Consider the following 25,111-nt stretch of genomic DNA (forward strand, 5'->3'; position numbering starts at 1 on the left):
CAGCACCAAATAAAACCGTTCACCTTCGAAAAAAATTCGGGGCCCCGCCTTGAACCCCACGCCAAAGGGGGAGAGCATCGGCTTCACATCCAAAGCATGCCATTCCTAACGGACCCCTCCCCCCCCCCGGCAATTGACACAAAAAGGAAGGCAGCCAGTGCAAAGGGGGTTTAATTGAAGTCATGTGAGTACTATTGTCACCAATTACAACAACCCATGGTGACTGACGTTCTGAAAAAAGTTATCTGTTAGAAAAGTATGCAGTTGTATGTCACGCTGTCAATGTCAATTCCGCTTTCAGTTTCAAATCTTTTTAAAACAGTTTATAAACACTCTATTTTTCTAAGAATATTGTTAGATTATAAAACTGTCATTCTTTGCTAGTGGTGCACTGCAGGGGGGGGGGGGCATAACAAGAATGTAATTTAAATTTAGATGGCCAATCAAATTATAATGACATCGTGTATGTCTCAATAACAAATCAAAGAAGCTGCATGAGCAAGGTGGATGCTGTTATAATAGCAAAAAAAAGAGAAAAAGCAGATAAATCGAAAATACCGTCAAAATGGCGTCCATTTTTGTGGAATTCCGACCCTACCTCTTTTAGGAACAGTTTGTTGTTGCAAAGGAAAATCATTTCACACTTTTACTGAAGATTCGGAAGTTTTAGGTGAGGACGGAGAAAATGTCTATATGGTTAACGAGCGGCACCTCTATTTTAAACTTGGTTGTCAAACAGAATTCTTTTTTCTCAGAATTAAAGGATACAGTAGCGACTTTTAAAAATCACTGTTGGCAAGTTCTTATACTTAAAATCTCCGTATCAGAGTAGAGTGATCAAAGTAGAGTGAAGCCACCGCGCATTAAAGGTCAATTAACGCTTGGACGAACACTTAATTGCGACCACGCTCACCTTCGATCTTTATCTCAGCGAGCTAGGGTTAGGCTCTTTTGTTAGCAGAAAGTTTGTCACGATAATTGCCGGACGGGCAGGGTATGGAACTATTGTTAACAGAAACCAAACAGCGTATGGATGACAATGTTATTTCCATAGTTACCGAGCCAGGCCGTCCGTACAACCCGCAGCGACCCGGAGGGTAAGTAAGGGGAGATTCCGGCGGCACTGTAGGTCGTCCTCGTTAAGGAGCTTATTAATTTTCCCTGACTTCATTGAAGTATTTCTTCGATTAGTAAGTGGACAACGTACTATTTGCGATGTATGTGGTTGGCATAATATTGTCCGATTACGACCAAAAAAAAAACAAGAAAGAAAAGAAATACAATTAATTATACGGCAATGTCCCTATCCATCTTTCTGTCTCTGTCTCTCTCTCTCCCTCTCTCTCTCTCTCTCTCTCTCTCACACACACACACACACACACACACATGCGCAGAAGAAAAGCAGTTACATGTATATAAAGAGGTGAAGGTATGAACAACATTTCCTGTTTTCTATCAGTTGACTCCGGCCATCTGGTTTGGTGGAAATCCGTTACTATGCAAAACTTGGCAAGCCCCGAAAAGCCATTGAGTTACTTCCAGATGCCAAAAGGATCAACAATTCTACGTTCGACATTTGCAGCGGATATGGTGAAAGAAAAGTAAACGTTACGCTGAAGGCAGAAGATGATGGGAAAACTTTAAAATGCCGAATGGAAATTAGATCGGATTTCGTAACATTTAGTAATTATCTCATAATTTTAACACTAACGCTTTATACAATTTCGGGACAGACAGTTATTCTGAAAAATGCAGGGGGTTCTTCTTGTTAGATGTTGATGACATTTTATGGATATATACATTTGTATATAAATTCATACCCTAAAATCCTCGTGCTATTGATAACCTCTCTCTCTCTCTCTCTTTATATATCTATCTGTCTCATATGCCCCATCATTTTTTCTCTCTCTCATGTTAGAAATAAAACTAGATGGTGTCGATGGGTAGCCATCGCATATCCCCGCACTTCCCCATATTATCAAGAGCAGCTCACCCCTAGGGATCACTTACCACACACCCACGTACACACGCACCTACACACACACATACACACAACTCACTGCTTCATCCAAAGGTATAAAAAAAAAAAATATATATATATATATATATATATATATATATATATATATATATATATATATATATGATGGGCGGGATAACATGATCCCCGACTTTTGTCCCAAAAGTGCAGGGATAATAAATAGAAATAAACAGTTCGCCCACTGCAGTCATATGGGTTATTTCTACCCTCGGGACCGCAGTGACACATGTCGCTTTAATTCAGATCCGATGTAATAATACATGTTTGTTGACGTATAATTTACCTTTCGCTCTTTTCGCCGACAGCGAGGAGACCATACAATTCCCATACATACAATTACGATAAAGTAACTAGAAAGTAAAACGCTATTATCTTCATGTTGTAATCATGTGTATTGATTTACATTCTCCGCGCGGTTATTTAGTAGGCATTGATTGCCCAGTGGTAGCCAAATCTATTCAAACAGCCAACTGATTATCAAACTTCCAGTTTCATTGCCTAGATTAGGAGTGATTTCAGTACTGCGTGATAAAATCACAGCATAAAACCTGCATGACCTATGACAGGTCTTGTAATATTTACGGGCATCCCTGCACCGCTTGGTTAACCGCTCAGTTTGTTGGATAATAGAATCAAATGTGATTATTAAATTTTATCTGCCCAATATTTCGCAACCCCATAATATTCTAGCATCGATGCATTGGTTCTATGGTCTAAAGATAATAGTGGCATAGACTTTCCTGTTAAAGATCAACACCTTCCCTTCCCAAAAGGACAGACAGATACAACGCTCGGCTCACTTGGTGTGAAATATTCGATTTGTACTTTACTTGTGGACATATTTATAAACGGGTGATAGATGGGAATAATGGAAAGGTGCGATAAACAGATACATCTGTGTTCGGCGTTCTGTATGTGTACATGTGCCTAACAGCTGTGTCTATATATGCATGTGTAGGGCCTAATATTATTTACTGATAAAATGACAACAAACTATTATTAGATTAAAGCCCGAGCGCTGAGAATATGGTATGCAAGCTTCAACTTTGTACATGCACATACGTACTATATCAGGAAGCTAGGTGAGGCGTGGAGGGTATTTCATGAGCGAGCGATGTACCAATTTCACTCTCCATTGGTGCTATTAAATACATGTACGTACATCTGCTGGTTTTTTGTTAAAACATAATGTACATAATTTTACCCCAATAACAAAAAAGGGAGTCAAGAAAGGCCTATAGGCCCGATATTGTAATGCATTTACCAGTATTTGTTGCAGTACAACAAGTTAAACATGAAAATAATAATATACTATTACTTGTTGAATTAAGCCAGCTATATATGTATAAAGGCCTATATAGGTCACGTGACCAAGTGGCTTGGTTTTTCCAGTTCGGACGAATTTAGAGTTTTATCTGAAAGATTGAATTGAGGTACTCACCCTTTGCACACACTCGGGATCACGAGTGGGACATACCCAGGTTCTTGGAGAAGGAATTAAGCGATCAAATTATATATTTAACATGTAGTCCGAAACTAAAGTCGTCAGACGGTCAGCATTCGTATATGTTATATTCTTCAAGAAACATTGATATATTTGGTGACGGTACTTCGGTACTAAAACATAAATGAAGAGACAGTACGTTACAATGGGAAGCGCCTCAAATGAAGAATCTACATGTAAAACGTCGAGCAAATCATACGTCTAAGGGAGGGCCCAATTCCACGTTAGTTTTTGTTGCACTGATTTTCCTGAGAGTTAAAGGTGAGAGCTAGTATTGCAATCTTTATCGTTATTATATTAAGACCAAATGTAAACTCTAGTAAGACTAAGAAAAAATTTGAATGTCACTCTCGTTGTAAAGTGAGATGACATATAACCATATACATGTATTTGTTGCACTTACTTTTTCGTTGGGCATACCAGTAATTGCTTACGCCAAGTCTTTTTTTAGACGCTTAGAAATTTACGATAAGGGGAATCCCCTTTATTGAGTCTCCATAGATAAACAGGTAGTGGCAGTCGCAAAAACTCCACAGTCTTAAAATAAAACAATGTTAGCCGCTTGCTCTTGAAACCCATCCACTCCTTTACTTAATGCCGGTATATCAAGCACTATATCCTGCCTGGAAAAACTAAAACGATGGAACTACTGGGTGTCTAGGGGGTGTCTAGGCAGTAAAGTGAGGTTCAATATGACTCTGGTCACATTAACCCCCATAAATATGTGTCTTGATATATAAAGTGATCAGCACTGCTAATAAAGAGGTGCGTGTAAGTGAGTAATATACTTCGGATAGCCAAACACATAGAAAATAATGAAATAATGGATAGGGAGGGGGTGGCAGTTGGCGCGCTGCATTCACGTACCTGTCCCAGTTAAGCATATTCAGACATGCTTAAACCCCCTTTACACTGGGTGGCGTCCTTTCTGCGTCCCGTAGCATGGCCCCGTTAAAGAGTAAATAAAGATTATTGCATGCCCATAATCTATCAAGCTAAGATTTTACCCGAGTCGCTTCCTACAGCTGCCTCTGTAAATAACATTACGTCATCCACTTAACCTTATGGCACTATTAGCCAATCGCCCCGCGGGTTTGAATCACGTGCGGAGGAAGACAGAGACCACGCATCTTGTGCACATTCCTGAAGACACTCTTTGGCTTACAGCTCAGCCGCACGGACAAATAAGACAAGCGCGTAAGTAGAAGTCAACACCAAATAACATCAATACCGATCAAGGGTAAGTTACTACCTTCGTTTATTCAGTTTAAGCTCTTTCACGAGCTTTACGTCGTCACACGGCGCTTATTAGCTACAGCACGAATAACATGAGTAGCACGAGTTTCGCTGGTTCACATGTATTTGTTTCCTGTTACACACCCTTGATAATAGGTACAGCTAAGTACTTTTCTATTTCTTTAACGATAAACTTTGCTTAGGAAACAAAGAAAACGACCCGATTAGTTATAACTTCTGATAAAATGGTCAGTTTCTGTACGTTCTACGAATCGAAGCGAGTCAAAATGGCGGACTCCTAAATTGTTAGCAGGGGGTGGAAACGCGCTACTTATATGATTATGACGAGCCTAACCGTCAGCACCGGATATTAGTTTGTGACCTTGAGGGGCAATTAGGCTTGGTCTTTGCGGCACGCGCGAACAGTAGTCGATCTACCACACCTGGGTCTTTTGTTTTTGACAACTGTTCACTCGTGAAGGAGGTGCTTTCTCAAGACTACAGGCTGATATCTACTAGCACTACCAGTGGCTTCATTAGTAACGTTCCCACAATACATGGTTTTCTGTCTGTGCGTACATACCCTGAATTTGGTTAGCCTCACTGACGAGAACAATGGACGTTTCTTACCCCTCTCTAGGATTACCCCTGTTGTTAGTTGATATCGACTAATTGACACATTAAGATTCTTATGGTTAGGTGTTACTCGTACAGACAGTTACGAATGAATTATGCGTTTAATGGTAGTATATGCAATTCCCTATCTTCTCCTACCACCGTGAGTCGTGGGAAAACATCCACTTTTGTTTCGGCTGCATCCTGTACCGGACAACATGGCGCCTCCGGATACGCTTACGTAATCATTAATTGCTTGCACATGCCGGGTGGTCAGATATATGCTTTGATGCCTCGACACCCTGGGAGAACCATAAATTTTATGCATCCAGATCTAGGATTATTAATAATAATAATAATTTATTCGAGCATTAAATATGACAGTTACGTTTGTTAGCCCTCTATACTACAAATAGATGGATAAATAAATAGTTATACATCGCTATGGATTACTACTTATACAGTTTTTAAGAATATTTATTACAGTGTATACTTATTACAATTGTAAAAAGTTCACTATTAACTAATGTTAACTAACGTTGAAGGATCACATCTGCTCAACCCCCCCCCCCCCCTTTTTATCTCTATACTGCTAGATTCTTAATATCATAAGCTTTATTAGGGGCTGGTAATGACTTGCCTTTACCCTAATTTATTATGTTTCAGATAGTTGCATGCCTTTAAGTTTCCTCAATATGGAAATTATGATAGCTGGTCGCAGTCTTATTAGAGGATTAGAACAGGAAGCCTCTCCAAATCTCAACCCCCATCCAGCAGGGTTCAATGTCTATGGAAAAAGTGGAGCCCGATTGGGCCTTTTTCTGTCCAGTGATGACTTCCCGGAATGACCTCCTAGAACCTCCTTCAATTGGGTGGAAATTATGTGCGAGCCCCCCGCCCCCCCTTCGGTGCGCAACAAATTACAAGCAAGATAGTATCACTCAACCTAAGCATTCAGGACTTAAATCCAGATGCTGTGATTTTCTGGGACAGCTCCTATTTCGATCTGCGCCCAGCCGCAGATATCTCCCAACGAAAGATGACCAGGACAGTTATTACGAGTGTGTCAGGCAGCTGAATAAGACCCTACAGGAAACTTTCAAAGGACAGGCTAAGGTCCGCTTTCTTCGGCATGTGGGTGCCACCAAACAATGGGAGAACAATCCGTCAAGAAGGGTACACATGAATGAGTTAGGCACTCGTATGCTATGACGATCTTTCCGAGGCTACAGCATGTTGCCGCTTTTCTATTACTTATGCTGCATTAATACAGATCGGGCCACAACGCATGGCCGCTTTAAGCCAAATGCAAACACGTCATAGCTTGATTTATACTTGATTTATAGTTACATTCACATACATTTACTTCGCCATTGACTCGCCACCATATTTACCAACTTATGCATATGAGTAGCTTAAGCTTACGATGTGCCTTCAACAATTGGTACGCGAACGACATCGATCTCGACCAGTGAGCCCATCAGGCGGCTGCTTTCTCTTGTTACTATAAGGGCTACAACATGTTACTGCTTTCTATTACTTATGATGCATCGATACAGCCTGGGCCACAATGCGTGGCCTCATTATGCCAAGTGCATACACGCTACAGCTCGATTTATACTTGATCTATAGTTACATTCACGTACAATTACTTAGCCATTGACTCACCACCATATTTACCAACTTATGCGTAAGAGTAGCCTAAGCTTATGCTGTGCATTCAACATTTGTCGTGCGAATGACATTGATATCGACCAGTGGGCCCATCATTCAACCGCTTTCTCTCGTTGGGCCCCTCTCGTTTACTTTAAGGGCTACAGCATGCTGCTGCTTCTCTTTTACTTATGAGGCATTAATAGAGCCTGGGCCACAACGTGTGGCAGCATTATACCAAGTGCAAACACGCTATAGCTTGATTGATACTTAATTTATAGTTACATTCACATACATTTACTTCGCCATTGATTTCTGCCAATGGGCCCATCACAAGGCCGCTTTCTCTCATTTGTACAAATGGCTGTAGCACGTAATGGCTTTACTCTTTCCTACTGTACGTTGGGGCCACAACGCGTGGCCGCATTACACCAAATGCAAACACGCTATAGCTTGATTGATACTTGATTTATAGTTACATTCACATACATTTACTTCGCCATTGATTTCTGCCAATGGGCCCATCACAAGGCCGCTTTCTCTTATTTGTACATAAGGCTGCAACACGTAGCCGCTTTACTCTTATTTACTGTATTTTGGGGCCACAACGCATGGCCGCATTAAGCCAAATGCAAAAAAAGGCTGTACAAAAGGCTGCAGCACGTAGCCGCTTTACTCTTACCTAAGCCAAGTGCAAAAAAAGGCTGTACAAAAGACTGCAGCGCGTAGCCGCTTTACTCTTACCTATGTTGCACCGTCATAGTCTTGGGCCGCAATGCGTGGCCGCATTCAACCAGCTTAAAGGATGGCACAGCTACATGACATATGTAGACAATAGTTATTATCTTGTTTGCTTACAATTGCTTATGCCTTAATTTTTATACCTGGACATATGCTTGTCCGCCTCTATCACATATTTGTGCACCTACAGCAAGTTAACTTGCCAACATATTATACATTATTTGCAACTTTTTCAATAATGAATTAATATGACGATAACAAGCACTATACATTGCTACGGGTACCTTTAACTAGCAATTGGCCTAACTGAATAGATTCTGCAATTTGTAAAACTGAATGACTAGCATTCGCATACGCTGTTCTGTACATCTCATTGAACCAGATTATCAATTAATCATTTTTTTTTTTTTTTCTGTTAATACACTTCCTTATGCTTTCCTCTTTTGAGCTGGCAGGGCTCTTCTATCCCTCTCATCTCTGCCATATGGAGTCTATACTTCCTTTCTTCATTTTAGAGAAGCAAATTCCAAGAACTAATATAGATTACCACGTCAACTCAAAATTGAGACAAAATTTGAGAAGATTATTATATCAATTTAAAAGATCTCCTTCCCCCTGATGCAATCTCGAGCAATCATGATTAACCAGATGCTTACCTTCCCCTAGCCGGAAGTTATTAGGAAGGTCAATTTAATATGACTTTCTCCCCCGCCCCGAGTCAAATGACTTATCACCGCTATAATGGTGCCAGGCATGGCAAAATTTTCACTGCAAATTATCTACAGAAAATTTTCCTTCACAGGCCATACCCCCCCTTTCCATATACACTCACAGAGTCATATCCCTCTTCCCCAGCAAAGTGGTTAGGGGGAAAGCGCATAATGAAAAGTCTAGACTCAAAAGACCAGTGAGATGATAAAATGGGAAGAGGAGGACCCAGTGACTTATGGCCATTCTTTGGGCTCAATAAAAATAGAGAGTTTTTCGTCCCCAGTCACAAGAAACGTTCAAAAATTTTAACAGAGGCAATTGTTCCTACTACAGGTGCAGATTCAAACACAAATGCCTACTTTGTGGCAGACCACCCCCTGCCGCCCAGCTCCCAGAGACCCCTCACATTACCAAAGGAGAAACAACTACCAATTTACAAGCTCCAAAACCCCCATTCTCAGACCCAAATTCAACAAAAGGCTAACATAATTCCATGCAAGACATAATAACAATCAACGAACCCTCCTTTCCCATTGTTGACAATATTACGACACCTGTCGAGTATCAAATCTTAGAAAACTTACTCGCAGGCTATAACCCCGGCATTTCTTATTATCTGGTGGAAAAAAAAAAAAAAATTGACACAGAAATTGAAGCAGCACGTATTGTGAGCTCATTCTCCACACCCCCACCCCCCTTCTTCGTCACGTCCCCAATTTATGTTGTCCCCAAAAAGACCCCAGGAAAGTTCTGTTTCATACATAATCTTTCCTCCCCTAAACACTACTCCGTCAACGATGGCATTAAGGACAAATCGGCAACGTTTCGTATGCCAATGCCTCTGATGCTATTCAACTGGCTAAATCCATAGGAAAATATGCCTACCTGGCTAAAGCAGACATCCAGAACCATTTAGAATTCTCCCATTACAAAGACTTTTGTTTCTAATGGGGTTTTCCTTAAAATCACAGTACTATTTTGACAAAAAATTACCCATGGGCTTACGTTCTTGTTGTAAAAAAAAATTCGAAGACCTTTAGTTCGGCCATAGAATGGATAGCTAAAAACAAGTGTCGGATACCTGATATCCTATACTTGCTGGATGATTTCCTCATCCTGTCCCCAACCAAACAAGAATGTCAAAAACGTCTTGACCGTTTCATAGATCTTTGTCAGCTGATAGAAGTACAATCAAAAAAAAAAAAAAAAAAAAAAAAAAAAAATAATAATAATAATAATAATAATTCCCCAGCTATTGTAATATCCTTTACCGGTATAGAACTGGACACCTCACTGCAGGAGGCACGCTTGCCCCCTGGAAAAACCAAAAACTACCTAGAACTAGTCCATATCCAAAAGGAAAAATAGCACTGCATGATCTCCAATCGACCATCGGCCTTTTAAGATTTCTGCTGCTTTATTATCCCGGTCGGGAGGGCCTTTTTAAGGCGGCTTATCAATCTCAATGTTGGGACAACCCAACCCCACTACAAAATTCGTCTCAACAATGAAGCCCGTGCTGACCTTTCTACGTGGCATATATTCCTCTTAACTTTAAATGGGCGTAGCTTTCTCTATAATGATCATTGGTCTTTGTCCCCAGTAGCTTTCATTTTCACAGACTCATCCGGAGGTCTGCCCCTTTTTTGTTTGGGAAGATTACTTGAAAAACAAAAAAGTAACCATCTTTTCAAACAATGAAGCCTTGATTTACATTCTAAACAATTGCACCTCGAAGGATCATTCCATTATGTTACTACTGAAAAAACTTATTCTACATTGTTTAAAGATTTTTTGAGCCACCCACATACCTGGCGTGGACAATTGCGCTGCTGATGCCCTGTCTCGGCCTAATTTACAGGCCTTCAGAAGACTGCAACCACTGGCAGATCCTCACCCTACGTCCAAACACCAGAAGAACTTACAGCAAAATTGAACCTCTTTTATTGAATTTATATCTATTAAAAAAAAAAAAAAAAAAAAAAACTGGCCTGAGAACATTCCCTTCAGATCCAACAGCGACAACCCTATTTGTACATTATCTAAGTGAATGATACAAGCCATCATTTACCAGGACACACCTCCCTGCGTTAAGCTATAAATACAAGATGGCAAGCATCTCGGACCCAACATCTGCTTTCATAGTGAAACAAACAATTCGGGGCCTGGAGCAGAAAAACTCCTCATGCGATACAAGGTCCCCAGTTACTTTGTCAGCCCTACTTATGTTGATACAGATCCTCACCGTCGGTACGCAGTCAGCCTACAAAGTACACTTAATCGCTGCCATGTTTACGCTTGCATTCTTTGGACTCTTGGGGATAAGTGAAGTTGTATCTAGTGAAACTGTCCACCATCTTCAACTGGGCAATGTTAAGATGAATCAGTCTGAAGGTGCCATCACCTTATATCTCCCTTCTTTTAAACATGCAGGTCAGAACTCAAATCACACGGTGATAATTCGCAAGAGAATGCCTAAGGTATGTCCTGTGAGATGGGTCTCCGAATACGCATCCCTACGCCCTAGCACAAGCAATACACAATAAATTCTTCGTTCACGCTGATGGATCCCCAGTTCGCTTCCAGGATTTCAATAAATACTTGGACCACGGTGTGAAGACAGCTAACCCCTCCCACCTGAATATTAAAAGCCATAGCTTTCGTATTGGCGGTGCTACGCTCGCAGCAAGTAGCAGCATGTCGGAAACTCGAATCAAACTCCTAGGCAGATGGAGATCCGATACATATATGAAATACTTCCGGTTTTAACTATTTTATGAATTTTATATTATTTAAGATTCTTAGCACCAGCGACTAAAAGTGCCTATTAATCAGGTCATATTTTCTTGCAATATGCTATGGCACTAGCGACTGGAAGTGTCAATTAATCAGGTCACGTCTTCTTGCAATATGCTAAGACCAATAGCGGCTGGAAGTGCCACTTAACCAGATCATGTTTTCATTCAATATACTAAGCAGAGACCATACACAAAATCTGGGCACCAATATTTTATGCACATGACCATTGTATTCAACAATAGAATAATGTATATTATAGAATGTCAGTATTAAGGATACTTAGTACTATGGTCTGTAATTGTCACTTAACCGCTCTTCCCTTGGATTCACTAGTCCGGGAGCGTAGACAAACTGAGCATGAACAATCACTGTCATGCAGATTGCTTACTAATTAGATGTGTAAATGCCAAAAAATCCTCCATGATCCTCGGTCCAGGGGTCTTGGTTCGTGGGGATTTTTAAGTTCTAGAAAATTACATAGTTAGGATAGAGATTCAGTATTCATATTTGATAGATATATTCCCATCACCTTGATGGGTCAGCTTCCAAAAGCCTCCTTGGTCCTCGGTCCAGAGGTCTTGGACAGTGGAGATCTTTGAATTGTATAATTTATATAGTAATTCTGTATTCCATTTTGATAGACATTAAATCATATTTGTATTTTACAAGATACTCTCAGCCTGTTTCTTACAATTTTTACACATTATTCAAATTTTTGGGTGGGGCAGAAAACTTACCGAGCTTCACCATTCGGTTTTACGATAAGTTTTCTATGGCGGGAAGTAATCCCCACCTTTTATGATCTACAGAGTTAAGCTTTAAGCTTTGCGTAATCCAAAATAATATTATGTAATTGGCAGCTCGCGAACCGCGATCCATTACGTAGGAAGTGACTCCATTGCCCCATTACTTTATCCATTATCAACCATTAGATCATAAAATGAACAAAAATTTGATATATGAATATAAAGTCTTAGCTAATGATAAATAAAGATTATTGCATGCCCATAATCTAATTTATCAAGCTAAGATTTTACCCGAGTCGCTTCCTACAGCTGCCTCTGTAAATAACATTACGTCATCCACTTAACCTTATGGCACTATTAGCCAATCGCCCCGCGGGTTTGAATCACGTGCGGAGGAAGACAGAGACCACGCATCTTGTGCACATTCCTGAAGACACTCTTTGGCTTACAGCTCAGCCGCACGGACAAATAAGACAAGCGCGTAAGTAGAAGTCAACACCAAATAACATCAATACCGATCAAGGGTAAGTTACTACCTTCGTTTATTCAGTTTCCCACCCAACCCTGTCCCCCTTTTACATTCAACTCACATGCTTCTGTTTTCATTTCTCAACACTTACCTAGTATCAAAATTATGATACTCAATTAATTGGCGGGAAGTAATCCCCACCTTTTATGATCTACAGAGTTAAGCTTTAAGCTTTGCGTAATCCAACATAATATTATGTAATTGGCAGCTCGCGAACCGCGATCCATTACGTAGGAAGTGACTCCATTGCCCCATTACTTTATCCATTATCAACCATTAGATCATAAAATGAACAAAAATTTGATATATGAATATAAAGTCTTAGCTAATGATAAAACAAATTATTATTCACTTTCCGACAACTGGCCAATCATTGCGCATTCATTCTGCAAACAAAGCGCTGCTTGTGCCTCCCATCTACGACCACAGCGATGTCAATTTTATGGTCGCAGAAAGCAGTTTCGGATTACGACAGGGGGTGTCGGGGGGGGGGGGGGGTCCTGAACCCCTCCGATTTCTGAAATAGAAATTTCACCAATATTCCCCTTTTGAAATTAGAATTTTGTCTAGCTAAACCATAGTTGTACACAGCACCAAATAATACCGTTCACCTTCTAAAAAAAATTCGGGGCCCCGCCTTGAACCCCACGCCAAAGGGGAGCTTGCATCGGCTTCACATCCGAAGCATGCCATTCCTAAAAAACGGACCCCCCCCCCCCCCCCGGCAAAGGACGCAAAAAGGAAGCAGTCCAGTGCAAAGGGGGTTTAAGTGAAGTCAGGAGAATACAACCCCATGGTGACTGACGTTCTGAAAAAAGATATCTGTTATAAAAGTGTTCAGTTAATGTCACGCTGTCAATGACAATTCCGGTTTCAGTTTCAATTCTTTTTAAAACAGTTTATAAACACTTTATTTTTCTAAGAATATTGTTAGATTATAAAAAATAAATCGCAGTTTCATTTTCGTTTTAAATAAACCTTTATTTATCTGTATATTTATAAATTTATTTATTTACTTTTCATTGAATGTCATACGGATATTTCCAAGCAAAAACTTTTATGACATATTATATTATCATTGCTTTTTCAAATGTATATTTTTCGTAAACATTTTCAAAGTATTTGGACTGTTTTGGGGATATGAAGTTTTAAAATAATTACAAACTTAAAAAAGTGCTGGGGGGAAAAGACACTGTATACGTTGACAAGAAAGGAAATTCAAAAATATACGGTCCAATTAAATATGACAAATACATTCCACATTGGAAATTCAATGCTGGTCTCGATTTCATATGTTCCCTCTATTTCAAACACAACCCCAAAAAAGGGATATCAGTGTTATTTGAAACCCCGTATTAAGGAGTAAAGTTTTGCTGTCTTGTGTTTCCTTATTAGGTGCATCACCCGCCCTAGTTCCGGTCGGGGGGACGTTTACCCACGTATGTCCCACCATGAGCCATTGTGAGGGAGTATCGACGCTCCTGGGAGTTACTTTCTTCAGACCCGGACTTTACTTCCTGTTGAGCACTGATGCCACAAATTATACAGTGTACGGTAAAAATATATCAGTCGACTACCAGAACAGACTGTCTACTGAGTACAGGCATCCTAACAATGTCTTGTATATACGAAATATAAGCTGTTCGGATCAGGGGCGTTATCAGTGCAACGTATATTGCAAAGGAAAATCATTTCACACTTTTACTGAAGATTTGGAAGTTTTAGGTAAGGCCCGGAAAAATTTATGCACTTGTAAGTGGTTAACGAACGGTGACTGACTTTAAACAGTGTCTGGCAAACGGTATCTGTTTTTTTCTCAGAATTAAAGAATCGGTCTTGTTCGTTAACCAGCTTATTAATTTCGTCTGATCTCATTGATATATTTCTTCGATTAGTAAGTGGACAATTTTAATTCTGTCTAATCTCATTGATGTATTTCTTCGATTTGTAAGTGGACAACGCAGTGGCGGATTTAGGGGGAGGTCGGGGGGATCCTGACCCCCACCCTTCGATTTTAGGTCCCCTCTTGAAATTATAATTTTGACTTGCTGAATCATAGTTCTAAACCGTAGTAAATGGCAGCGTTCGCTCTCTAAAATACCAAAAATTTTTTGGGGCCCTTCAGCGGGGGTTGGAGGGTGGGAAGGGGGGTGGGGGAGGTGAGGGGGTGGGTCGGCTTCGCATCCGCGGATCCCCCCCCCCTTTCAAATAATCCTGGATTCGCCCCTGCAACGTACTATTTGGGTTGTACGTGGTTCACATAAAATTAGCTGATAACAAGCAAACAAAAAAGAGGAAAGAAAAGAAATACAGTTAATTATACCGCTATGCCATCTCTCTTTCTCTCTTTCTCTCTCTCTCTCTCTCTCACACACACACACACACACACACACACACACACACACACGCACGCACGCACATACACGGAAGAAAAGCACATACATGTATATTAAGAGGTGAAGGTATGAACAACATCTGTTTTTTGTATCAGTTGACTCCGGTCAGCCGTCCATACATATGAACGTTCTACACGATTCATCTGGTTTGGTGGAAATCCGTTGCTATGCAAAACTTGGCAAGCCTCCGAAAGCCATTAAGTTACTTCCAGATATCACAGGGATCGACAATTCTACGCTCGACAGTTGCTGCAGATATGGTGAAAGAAAAGTAAACGTAACGCTGAAGGCCGAAGATGATGGGAAAACTTTTAAATGCCGAGTGGAAAATAGATCGGATTCCGTAACATTTGGTAATTATCTTATAATTTTAACACTAACGCTTTATATAATTTCGGGACAGACGAGGCTAGATTGCAAACTGTTGCCTCTTAATTTTCTCTCTCTCTTTCTCTTATTTTCTTTTATTTTAGTTATTATTATTATTATTATTATTATTATTTTTGTATATTAACATTGCAATTTCTCTTTAGTTACAGCAAAAATTCCTCGAATAAGTCTGATCATCAAGAGTGGTAACATAACACATTCTTCACGTGTTATCCGTATGGCGGAGCGATCTTCTGTTGTACTAAATTGTTCATCGGAAGGGCATCCGCGGCCTTTTTACACATGGAGATTCGTGTCGACTGCGTCCAGCAGGGAAAAAACTGAAATGGGGAGTTCCTTGGAGCTAAAGCATAGCCCCAGTGGGGGTAATGGCACCTGGATATGTCAAGCATATAATTCAGCCGTTGTTCACCGTCCGACAGCCTCCATAAGGATTGAAATGTTACCTGTACACCGGTCGTCAGAAATGGGTATGTACAGTAATGGGGCAGGTAGATGAGTATTTTAGCATCTTCATAACCAGTTATGCGTGAAGTGTGAAGAAGAAATATGCACGTATAAAACTAGTATCGAAGGAAAAGCAGCAGTTTTATATTTATATCAATATATTTAAAGATTTAATGTCAGATATCCGTTGTCGCTATTATCCTGATATATGAATGAATATTTTTATGACTTCAGATTATGTTTTCCTACATTCGTAATAAAATTATCCATACTGACTTTTATGTTTGCATGTAAAGTCTTATTTTTTGAGATTTTTTTACCAGTTTTATTTTGTAAATATTCATAAAATGAAAAATAATTGGGTCATGTTGAACATGAGTTTATACTCGCTTTCAGTTAAGTTTATTATTACTATTATTATCATCGTTATTATTATTCACTATTTACAGTCACCTACGTTCTGTCTATACCGGTTATATTGATAGCAGGCAGCGTATTAACTGTTGTCGGTGGCATTGTCATCTTCGTCATCCGTACGAGGGTCAGAAGCACTCACTGTAAAAAGTCTACAACGGGCGAAGAGAGTACGTCTACTTTTATAGAATAATGGGACATTCTAGATTATTTATTTATTTATTTATTTATTTATTTTCTGAACTTTCGTTAGATTTAACTGTTCGATAATTTAAATCAAGATGAACGGAATGTGATATTTTTAGGAAAACTGTGGATCATGTCTTTGTATAAGTGAAGCATGTGATAAAGGCGGAATTTTTAGTATATGCTTTTTTATCTATATGCTCAACTGAGTAGTGTTTTCAACTTAACTGGGTTAGACTCTGATTCTAGTGTCGTTGAACCCAATGACCAGTATACATGGACCTGAGGAAGAGATAAACAACATCCAAACGTAGGTTATATGGACTGTTGTTAATTAAATTGTTACTGTAAATTACCCCAACAATAAAACTGATTAGTATTTTTTCGTTTATAGTTATTTCACAAGCTCTGTTGTCGAAGATTTCTGTCAAGAAAAAAAAAAAAGAAAGAAAGCAAAAACAATATTACAATGCAATGTATGGTTTCTATAATCGAGGCGTGTATCTTTTCACAGTGACGATGAAGGAGGGGCTGAAAATTACCTAACTCCTGTACGCAGGAGACCCATTGTTGGTGATCCTGATACCCCTGGAGAGCAAGGCGATGAAAGGCGAGATCCGCCATGCCGACAAGTTTCCATTATGGAAGAGATTGGGAGCGGGCACTTCAGTACAGTTCACAGGGCAAACTTGACAACAACCACCGGCCAAGTTATCCTCGTGGCAGCAAAACTATGCAGAGGTTCGTGCTTTGTAACTTTGTTTACATGCAGTAGAACAGGTACTTGTATGTAATAAAAATATTGTCAGTGTTGAAATGTTAACGCAAACTGGCATGGTAAATTTGTTATAGTGGATTCTACATGTTTCAAGTTACCGCAGTGCTTCTTTCTGGATGTAGAGCCAATTGGCAAAAAATTCTTAAGAACTCTGCAAGGCAGGTAGAGGAGAAAACATCAAGTAATTAAAGTATACCGCTATTTTAATTATAGTTTCTTTTCATCAAGGCGGTGCATATGAAAAAAGAGAATTTGAACGAGAAGCCGAAATTATGAAGACAGTCTCCAAACACCCAAACGTCGTGGAATATCTGGGCTATGCAGAATCGTCGGGTACAGTACTAATTCTGATAATAATATTTATGGATGTGGTATAATGGACATTTATCTATTGTAAAAATTAATTCTATGCTTATGACCCACGTATTATAGTAAGATCCTCTTTTGTTTGAAATAGAGTTGGAGGGTGGTCGTAGGGCGGGTCACAAGAATGATACCTTACTTGGCTCGATTCCTTCGGCAAATTTTATACTACAGGTGACTAGGATAATGTTACGATGAAGTAAATTTACCTTTTATTTCATTGTGAGGGGAAAAGGGCTACTTTAAGTTTTTAAAGAGGAAACCCCTATACATGCACGTATGCGTCTTTGTATAGTTTTCTAAAGAGATTGGGGGGTATTTACCCAGTCTTTTCTGATACAGAAATGCACCGTCCCATCTGAGTCTGCTTTCCATCGTTATAGTATATCAGATATTATAATACATGTAGCACATCTTGATCATTCAGGTGCATCAGTTCTCCTCCTTGAATTCGCCACTGGTGGTGATCTGCTCCATTTACTGCGGAACAGTCGGGATGTCGGCTGCTCATTACATCCGGGCAGTACAAAGCTGTCACTAACAGATCTTATTTCGTTTTCCCTTCAAGTCGCAAAAGGAATGGAACACATATCTAAGCTAAACGTAAGCATGTTATTGTTAACTCTTTAAAAAAATTTTGTGTGATTAATTTTTGACTTAGGATAATAACAAAGTGCCACACGTATTTCACTGAAAATTTAGCCAGTATTGTTATACGTGGGTTAGAGTAACAAAACCGGTTTCAAAGTAAGCCCAACGAACTAAGCTACGTATGCAACGTCATTATTTTTCAAATATGATGCCAGATGGCTCACAATTTGACAAAAAACGTAGTTGACGTCAGAGGGGCCAACTTGCCCCGCCACCAAAATATCTATCAATAAAATTTGTTTTGTTTTGATTAAGAATAAATTAATAATGATATATAGCAGGTTTTTAATGAATGAAAACGAATAATGAATTTTCGTTTTAAAAGAAAGTAACAAATTCAGTTTTAAACCATTGAGTTTGTTTCAACAATGGTCTCTAGCTAGGGAGGGGTGGAAATTCCCTTGGGGCCACATATAACACTATAAATACAAAGGGAATCCCCTCACAATGAATTTAGGCAAAATAAATGTTTTTCTAAGGAAAGTCCAATGGATTTGCTTTTTAATACATACAATGAATAGAACATTTCTAATATAATTTTTCGAAAAGACACCAGAGAGCAAATTAAATATAATCAATCAGACGGTCTGATCAAGCTAAATGTCAATTTCACCAACTTGTTTATTTCAAACAGCGTTGCGCGCAAAGGATTGTGGGCAATATGAGGGTCCAACTTGCCCCGAGTCAAGGGGGCCAACAAGCCCCGGGTGCACACTTTTTATTTTAAAGGATGGCAGCCATTTATGGTGCTAGAATGAGCAACAATGATACATCACTGTGAAACTTGAAACAATGAGCTTCAGTTTGATGCCCTATATGTATATCATATTCGATCAAAAGCCTATGAAAATAGATTTTTAAATCTCTTAAACAAAATTACTTTTAGGTGCAAAAATCGTTTATTTCGACTCACCGCTTAAGTAAAACTTTTTAACGTCCGACACTTCTTTAGCATTGTAGGCTACGGTCACTTTACAAGAGTATGTGGTCAATTTTTTTTTACCTTGTAGTTACTTTTTCATAAATTGCCGGGGGGGGCAACTTACCCCGGGGTCCAACTAGCCACGGTCTCCCCTAAGTGTTTTAAACTCAAGAAAATAAGTAAATACTAACAGCTTTAGAATGCACATACTGCCCACCTCCAATAGCATGCATACTATTAATAAATGTTTTACCCTTTACAGAATGTCTGTGATATTGCAAAATTTCACCTTTTCAGAACCTAATATTTCAGAAACTAATATTTCCTTGCAAAAAAGGCAATCAAATAACATATTCCAATGCATCAAAAATGTCACTTGGAAGGTCTCCTTTTAATTGCAGAAAAAGCCACATTTCACTGGCATATCTGTAGTGTAAATAACTTTTTTATTTACCAAAGAAGAGTGCATATATCGTTGCGATCAGCAATAATTTAGAGTGTGTTTTATTTGTTATTTTTGTTCTGTCACTGTAGTTGCTGCACCGAGATCTTGCTGCACGGAACGTCCTCATGTTTGACAACAGAGTGTGTAAGATATCTGACTTTGGACTGGCTAGGAATATAGCACAAAGCAGACAGTATGAGAGGCAGACCTCTGTACGTAGAATAAATTATCGCTCTACCCCTGATTAATTTAATTTAGGCCTATAGTGTCATTTTAGCCGATACAAGTTCAACAAGAATACAGCAATGCTTGCAGTGCAATCTCTTAAACTTAATGTTTTTCTACACTGTTAGCGAATTCAGACAATATTTATCACCGGATGGTAATTTATATATTACAAAAATCAACTGTTTTCTGTGGAAATGCAAAATAATGTATTTCTTTTTTATATGATAGCGTATTGGGTTTAAATTGTTTTCGCTAAGCATGCAGTATTTGTCGAGCAGTCGAAAATGCAAACCACTAAAGCATATACCTCGACCACATATGAAAAAGGTCTAGGTTACGATGCGTTCTGCTTTCTTGCCCCCATCCAAACCATGTACGCCAATGCATTTCTAATTTTAGGGTCCTCTTCCTGTCAGATGGATGGCCCCTGAGTCGCTTGCGGACAACATATACACTACTAGAAGCGATGTTTGGTCTTATGGTGTTTTGATGTGGGAGATATTCACACTTGGTATGACATTGGATGAAAAAAAGAAACATTGATTTGAAAAGACCAAGTACTACATAGATTTTGGGGTCTTGGCTTCAAAATACATATTATGTGTTGATTTTGTAAATACATGAAGAAGATGCTCTATGATGAAGGAACGGGTTTACTACAAGGGTTCTTTCTCTATATTAAATAGTTTAATATAGAGCACGAGAGAGAAGGAATCCCTTGAACAATCTTAAAAGCAGTTTTCACAAAATGTTTTTATGCAAGTACCAACGCCAACACCTGTTATGTACTATGCTCGAAAAATGTACTGATATAAATATCCCTGAAATAATTTTAAACTCCACCACAAAATATATTTATATGATACATTGCACACGCATCAATTTGGTTTCATTTTGGATTTCCAGGGAGAGCCCCCTATGCTGGCTATAGCGGTGCGCAGACTTTGGAGTTTGTTATATCTGGCCGTACCTCTCAGTACTTACGTAGACCAAGCTGCTGCAGTCCTGATATGTTAGTATAGTCTGCTTTATTTTTTCATTATTTTTGTCATCACCTTTGCTCATATATGTTACTAATTTTGGTGTTTATTATTATAAGCAATGACCTCGACTCTGACACTTACACCCACCATCAGTTTTATGCCAAACAAGCAGGAAAAAATGAAAGGTTTGGTGTAAGCTATCCGAAAAACAATCGCTTAGTAAGAGTAGGAATGGGGTATACTCTATATCTATATGTGATTTTGACAGGCACCATTACTAACTTAACTTCAGATGTCTTTACTTCTGGTTCTAGTTAGAATGTTATGACATAAAAAGGACTCAGCTGTATGGGTAAATGTGTCAAATCAATAGTAAAATAGGTACAGTCAACAGTGTGTGCTTGCTCGAGAGCATGCTGTGACCCTACCGGTTTCTTCAAAATTGATTTTAAAAGTTCGAGTAGTGCACATTGTAGCTGACATGAATATTCATAAATATTATTGGCCGTAAACTACAGAATTTACACGGCTATTTTGTTGTAATTCTATATTGTTTTCTTTAATATTTAGATACAGAGTAATGCAGCGCTGTTGGGCTGTGAAACCACGAGCACGACCGAATTTTCGGGCTCTAGCGGAGACTATATCCGCCATTTCCACCAGTACAAGTCACGTATGACTGATAAGGGAGGAGGTTTGGGAAACACATAGAGTAGTGCATAAAACATGCAAGAAACGTGTACCCGTAAGCCTATATCATAAACTGTCATTTTTCAGGCTAGATTGGCCGTTTTGGAACCTGAACAGAATAAATTGCAACAGAATTTACTTCATCACATTGTATTTTCCTGAAGTCTCAAAAGCATCATACTAAAAGCTCCACAAAGTCCCCGCACGGTCAGGAAACATGAAATGTCCAAGCTATCTGCCAATTACCATACAAATATACACTCTAGCATATATGGTCTTAATCAGCTCACACCCCTACTTCAGCCCAATCATACACTAGACACTGCCTACGTGCATTACTTTATTACGGATCATATTATCATACTTTGCATAAATTCTAAATGGCCTTCGACAGTCAAAGAAATAATTCCCATAAAATTGGCTAGAGTATTGAATTATTTTACTTTTACAGGCATGCTGTAGAGATCATTACACTGAACAAACCACTGATGAGTTTTCAAACCTGGAGTTGTATAAATAAAATGAAACTAAGACCCCGTTCCCATACCTAGATCGATCTAGCAGGATCGACCATCTCCCAGGGGTGTCTCGCTAAATTGCATTCAGCTTAAGCGGCTCTGATGTCTGGCACGCTTACTGAAGCTGTTAGGGAGTGATTAACTATTGTAATTAACTATTGCTAATCATAAAAGATTTTTAAAGAATGAATATTTAGATAGACTTTAAAACTGTGCTAATTTCATATATTCACATATATTCACTTTCATATTTCCTATGCATGAATCTGTGGGCCCTTTAGTACGATTTTTTTGAGAATTCAAGGAAATGCGTAGTGATAAAATAAATTATGATGCGATTTTGTCCAGGTGAAACCTTATTTTGCCTAGACTATAATACATAATTAAAAACAGGCGAAGAACTTGTTAAATTTGCAATGAATTATACAAAGTGTAGCTTAAATATATACTGAGTTTATATTTGGTATACATAACTAGGTTTTTTGTTAAGCTCATATCCCGCAAGAAAATGCAGTAGTATCGAAGTAGCAAAGAAGCATTAACGCAGTAGTGGTGTGGAGCATATTTGCAGTAGAAATGCAGCATAGCCTACTGCAATAAAGGGAACCGGAGAAGATCAGCATTGGTCAGAATTGTGCCGGAAGTGACGTGCAGTGGTGTTAGAAACGAAGCTGAGTGGTCATTTTAACATAGAGGTGAACGGCAGTGAAGACGGGTTGTCGGAGGAAAAAGAAGTTTTCTAAACAACATGGTAAGATAACTCTCTTTTTTTTACGCATTTTGGGCAGAGAAGACTTGTAGAAATAATAAATGCATGATATGAAAACGTGACACGGAATTTGAAGGTGCAAAATCGTGCTTAATTTGCGGTCAACTTGTTTAGAAATAAATGCTGCGTCGACCGCCAGCGCGACAAAAAGCGCAAAGGGGAAATAATTCCCGGGAGTCTATAAATCGTTGTCATGTGGAAATTTGGCATTAATATAATCCGATATGTCCATATCTAAGTATTTTTGGGTGTTTTATGGTATGGGCTGCAATTACAACGATGTTTTAGAGGTCTTGAAGGACCTTGTGAAAACCAGGAAGTAGTTCGTAACTAACAAGTGGAATGTACCGATCTCCGACTGCTGTGCACAGCTGTATCTTTTTTTCAATATACTGACGAATTTTTAGATCTTTACATGTCCATCTGGCATGAAATTCCACACACATGATCACATTGATATACCTTTTACACTGGGGAAGGCGCTAATCAGAAACAAATGCCAAGACAAAGGTGACATTCTGACAGCCTCTTATCTGAGTTAAAAATCACTGACAAAAGAGACTGGCAATCAATTTCCTCAGGCTGGCAATCATTAGCCTATAGAAATTGGTCATGTTACATCTTATCTACCTGTGAGAATCGTTTTACCAACTGAGTATTGCATAATAATGTCAATTATTAGTACTTTGAGCTAGTCTTAATTACCTGTCAGCTCACCTGAATTCTCTTTTTGTCTTTTTGGGAAGATCTTGTCAGTGAAATGTTTTATTTGTCCTGTGACAAAAATTCGTCAATATATTGAAAAAAGATACAGCTGTGCACAGCAGTCGGAGATCGGTACATTTCACTTGTTAGTTACGAACTACTTCCTGGTTTCCACAAGGTCCTTCAAAACCTCTAAAACATCGTTGTAATTGCAGCCCATACCATAAAACACCCAAAAATACTTAGATATGGACATATCGGATTATATTAATGCCAAATTTCCACATGGCGACGATTTATAGACTCCCGGGAATTATTTCCCCTTTACGCTTTTTGTCGCGCTGGCGGTCGACGCAGCATTCATTTCTAAACAAGTTGACCGCAAATTAAGCACGATTTTGCACCTTCAAGTTCCGTGTCACGTTTTCATATCATGCATTTATTATTTCTACAAGTCTTCTCTGCCCAAAATGCGTAAAAAAAGAGAGTTATCTTACCATGTTGTTTAGAAAACTTCTTTTTCCTCCGACAACCCGTCTTCACTGCCGTTCACCTCTATGTTAAAATGACCACTCAGCTTCGTTTCTAACACCACTGCACGTCACTTCCGGCACAATTCTGACCAATGCTGATCTTCTCCGGTTCCCTTTATTCTACTTCAAGAATTACATAGGGTTGTACAGAGGAGGAGCATTAATGCAGTAGATTAGCAGCATGATAGAAGCATGTTTCAAATATGCTAATTAGCTCCCACATCGAAGCAGATTTGAAGCATGTTTGCAGTATGATTGCAGTAGTCTACTGCGCTGGAGTATCTACTTCGTTTTCGTGCGCGTGCAAGGATGTGAAAATGCGGATAATAGAGGGTACCGGTGGAAACTGGATTGTGCCGGAAGTGTGACGTCATGTGACGTCAAGTGGTGTAAGACATGGAGCTGAATGGTCATTTTTAGCTGGGGGTGAATGGAGCGAAGATGTGGGCTCAGAGAAAAAAGCAGTTTTTCCAACATCGTAGATAGATAACCTTTTTTTGCTATTTTGGGCAGAAAATACTTATAGAAATAATAGGTACATGATATGAAAACGTGATACGGTACTTGAAGGTGCAAAATCGTGCTTAATTTGCAGTCAGTTTGTTTTGAAATATATGCTACATCAACCGACAGGGCGACAAAGAGCGTCAAGCGTCAGCGTTGTGAGCGGCTCATCTAAAATCTCTTTGCATCTTCCTGGGAGGATCTTATCATGAAAAGCTTACTTTTCACCATTGAAATGTTTTATTTGTCCGAAGATTGCACCACATTTATTGAACATTTGTACATTTTTTTTTCTTTCTATGCGTTTGGGATTTAAAAAAGTGCAACAGTGTGAAAATGTCAAGTAAAGTAGAGCAGAGCTCATATGTGTGTGTGTGTGAGATTGAATGTCAGCTGGACATATAAACATCTAAAAACTCGTTACAATCTTTAAAAAAGATACATCATTGCACAGCGACCGTGGTTCGGTGCGATTCAGTTGTCAGTTGCCCACTACTTTCTGGTTTTCATAACGTCCTTCAAGGACTCTAAAACATTGTTATAATTGTAGCACACACCATAACACACCCAAAAATAATTAGATATGGGCATATCAGATTACATACATGCAAAAG

At 39.1% G+C, this 25,111-nt stretch overlaps 1 protein-coding gene across 4 annotated transcripts; it reads left to right on the top strand.

The window, feature by feature from the left end:
• Window positions 1–3,464: 3,464 nt before the first annotated feature.
• Window positions 3,465–22,475, top strand: LOC147760689 (fibroblast growth factor receptor 1-like). Of its 4 annotated transcripts, XM_087017099.1 has the most exons (14): window positions 4,528–4,785; window positions 6,063–12,527; window positions 13,971–14,300; window positions 15,067–15,324; window positions 15,505–15,831; window positions 16,258–16,392; window positions 16,658–16,718; window positions 16,923–17,149; window positions 17,400–17,519; window positions 17,977–18,152; window positions 19,657–19,779; window positions 20,195–20,306; window positions 20,702–20,807; window positions 21,349–22,475. In XM_087017099.1, exons 2-14 carry the CDS (start codon window positions 12,395–12,397, stop codon window positions 21,455–21,457), a joined length of 2,217 nt encoding a protein of 738 aa, XP_086873225.1. In that variant the 5' UTR covers window positions 4,528–4,785; window positions 6,063–12,394; the 3' UTR covers window positions 21,458–22,475. The 4 variants fall into 4 exon arrangements, with proteins under 4 accessions (XP_086873227.1, XP_086873225.1, XP_086873226.1 ...); XM_087017101.1 differs by lacking the exons at window positions 4,528–4,785; window positions 6,063–12,527 and adding an exon at window positions 3,465–3,806; XM_087017100.1 differs by having other exon boundaries at window positions 4,528–12,527; window positions 17,415–17,519.
• The last annotated feature ends 2,636 nt before the right edge of the window (window positions 22,476–25,111 follow it).

The sequence above is a fragment of the Lingula anatina genome, chromosome 7, assembly GCF_051362555.1.
Source record: "Lingula anatina isolate TDL-2025a chromosome 7, LinAna3.0, whole genome shotgun sequence".
Lineage (NCBI taxonomy): Eukaryota > Metazoa > Brachiopoda > Lingulata > Lingulida > Lingulidae > Lingula > Lingula anatina.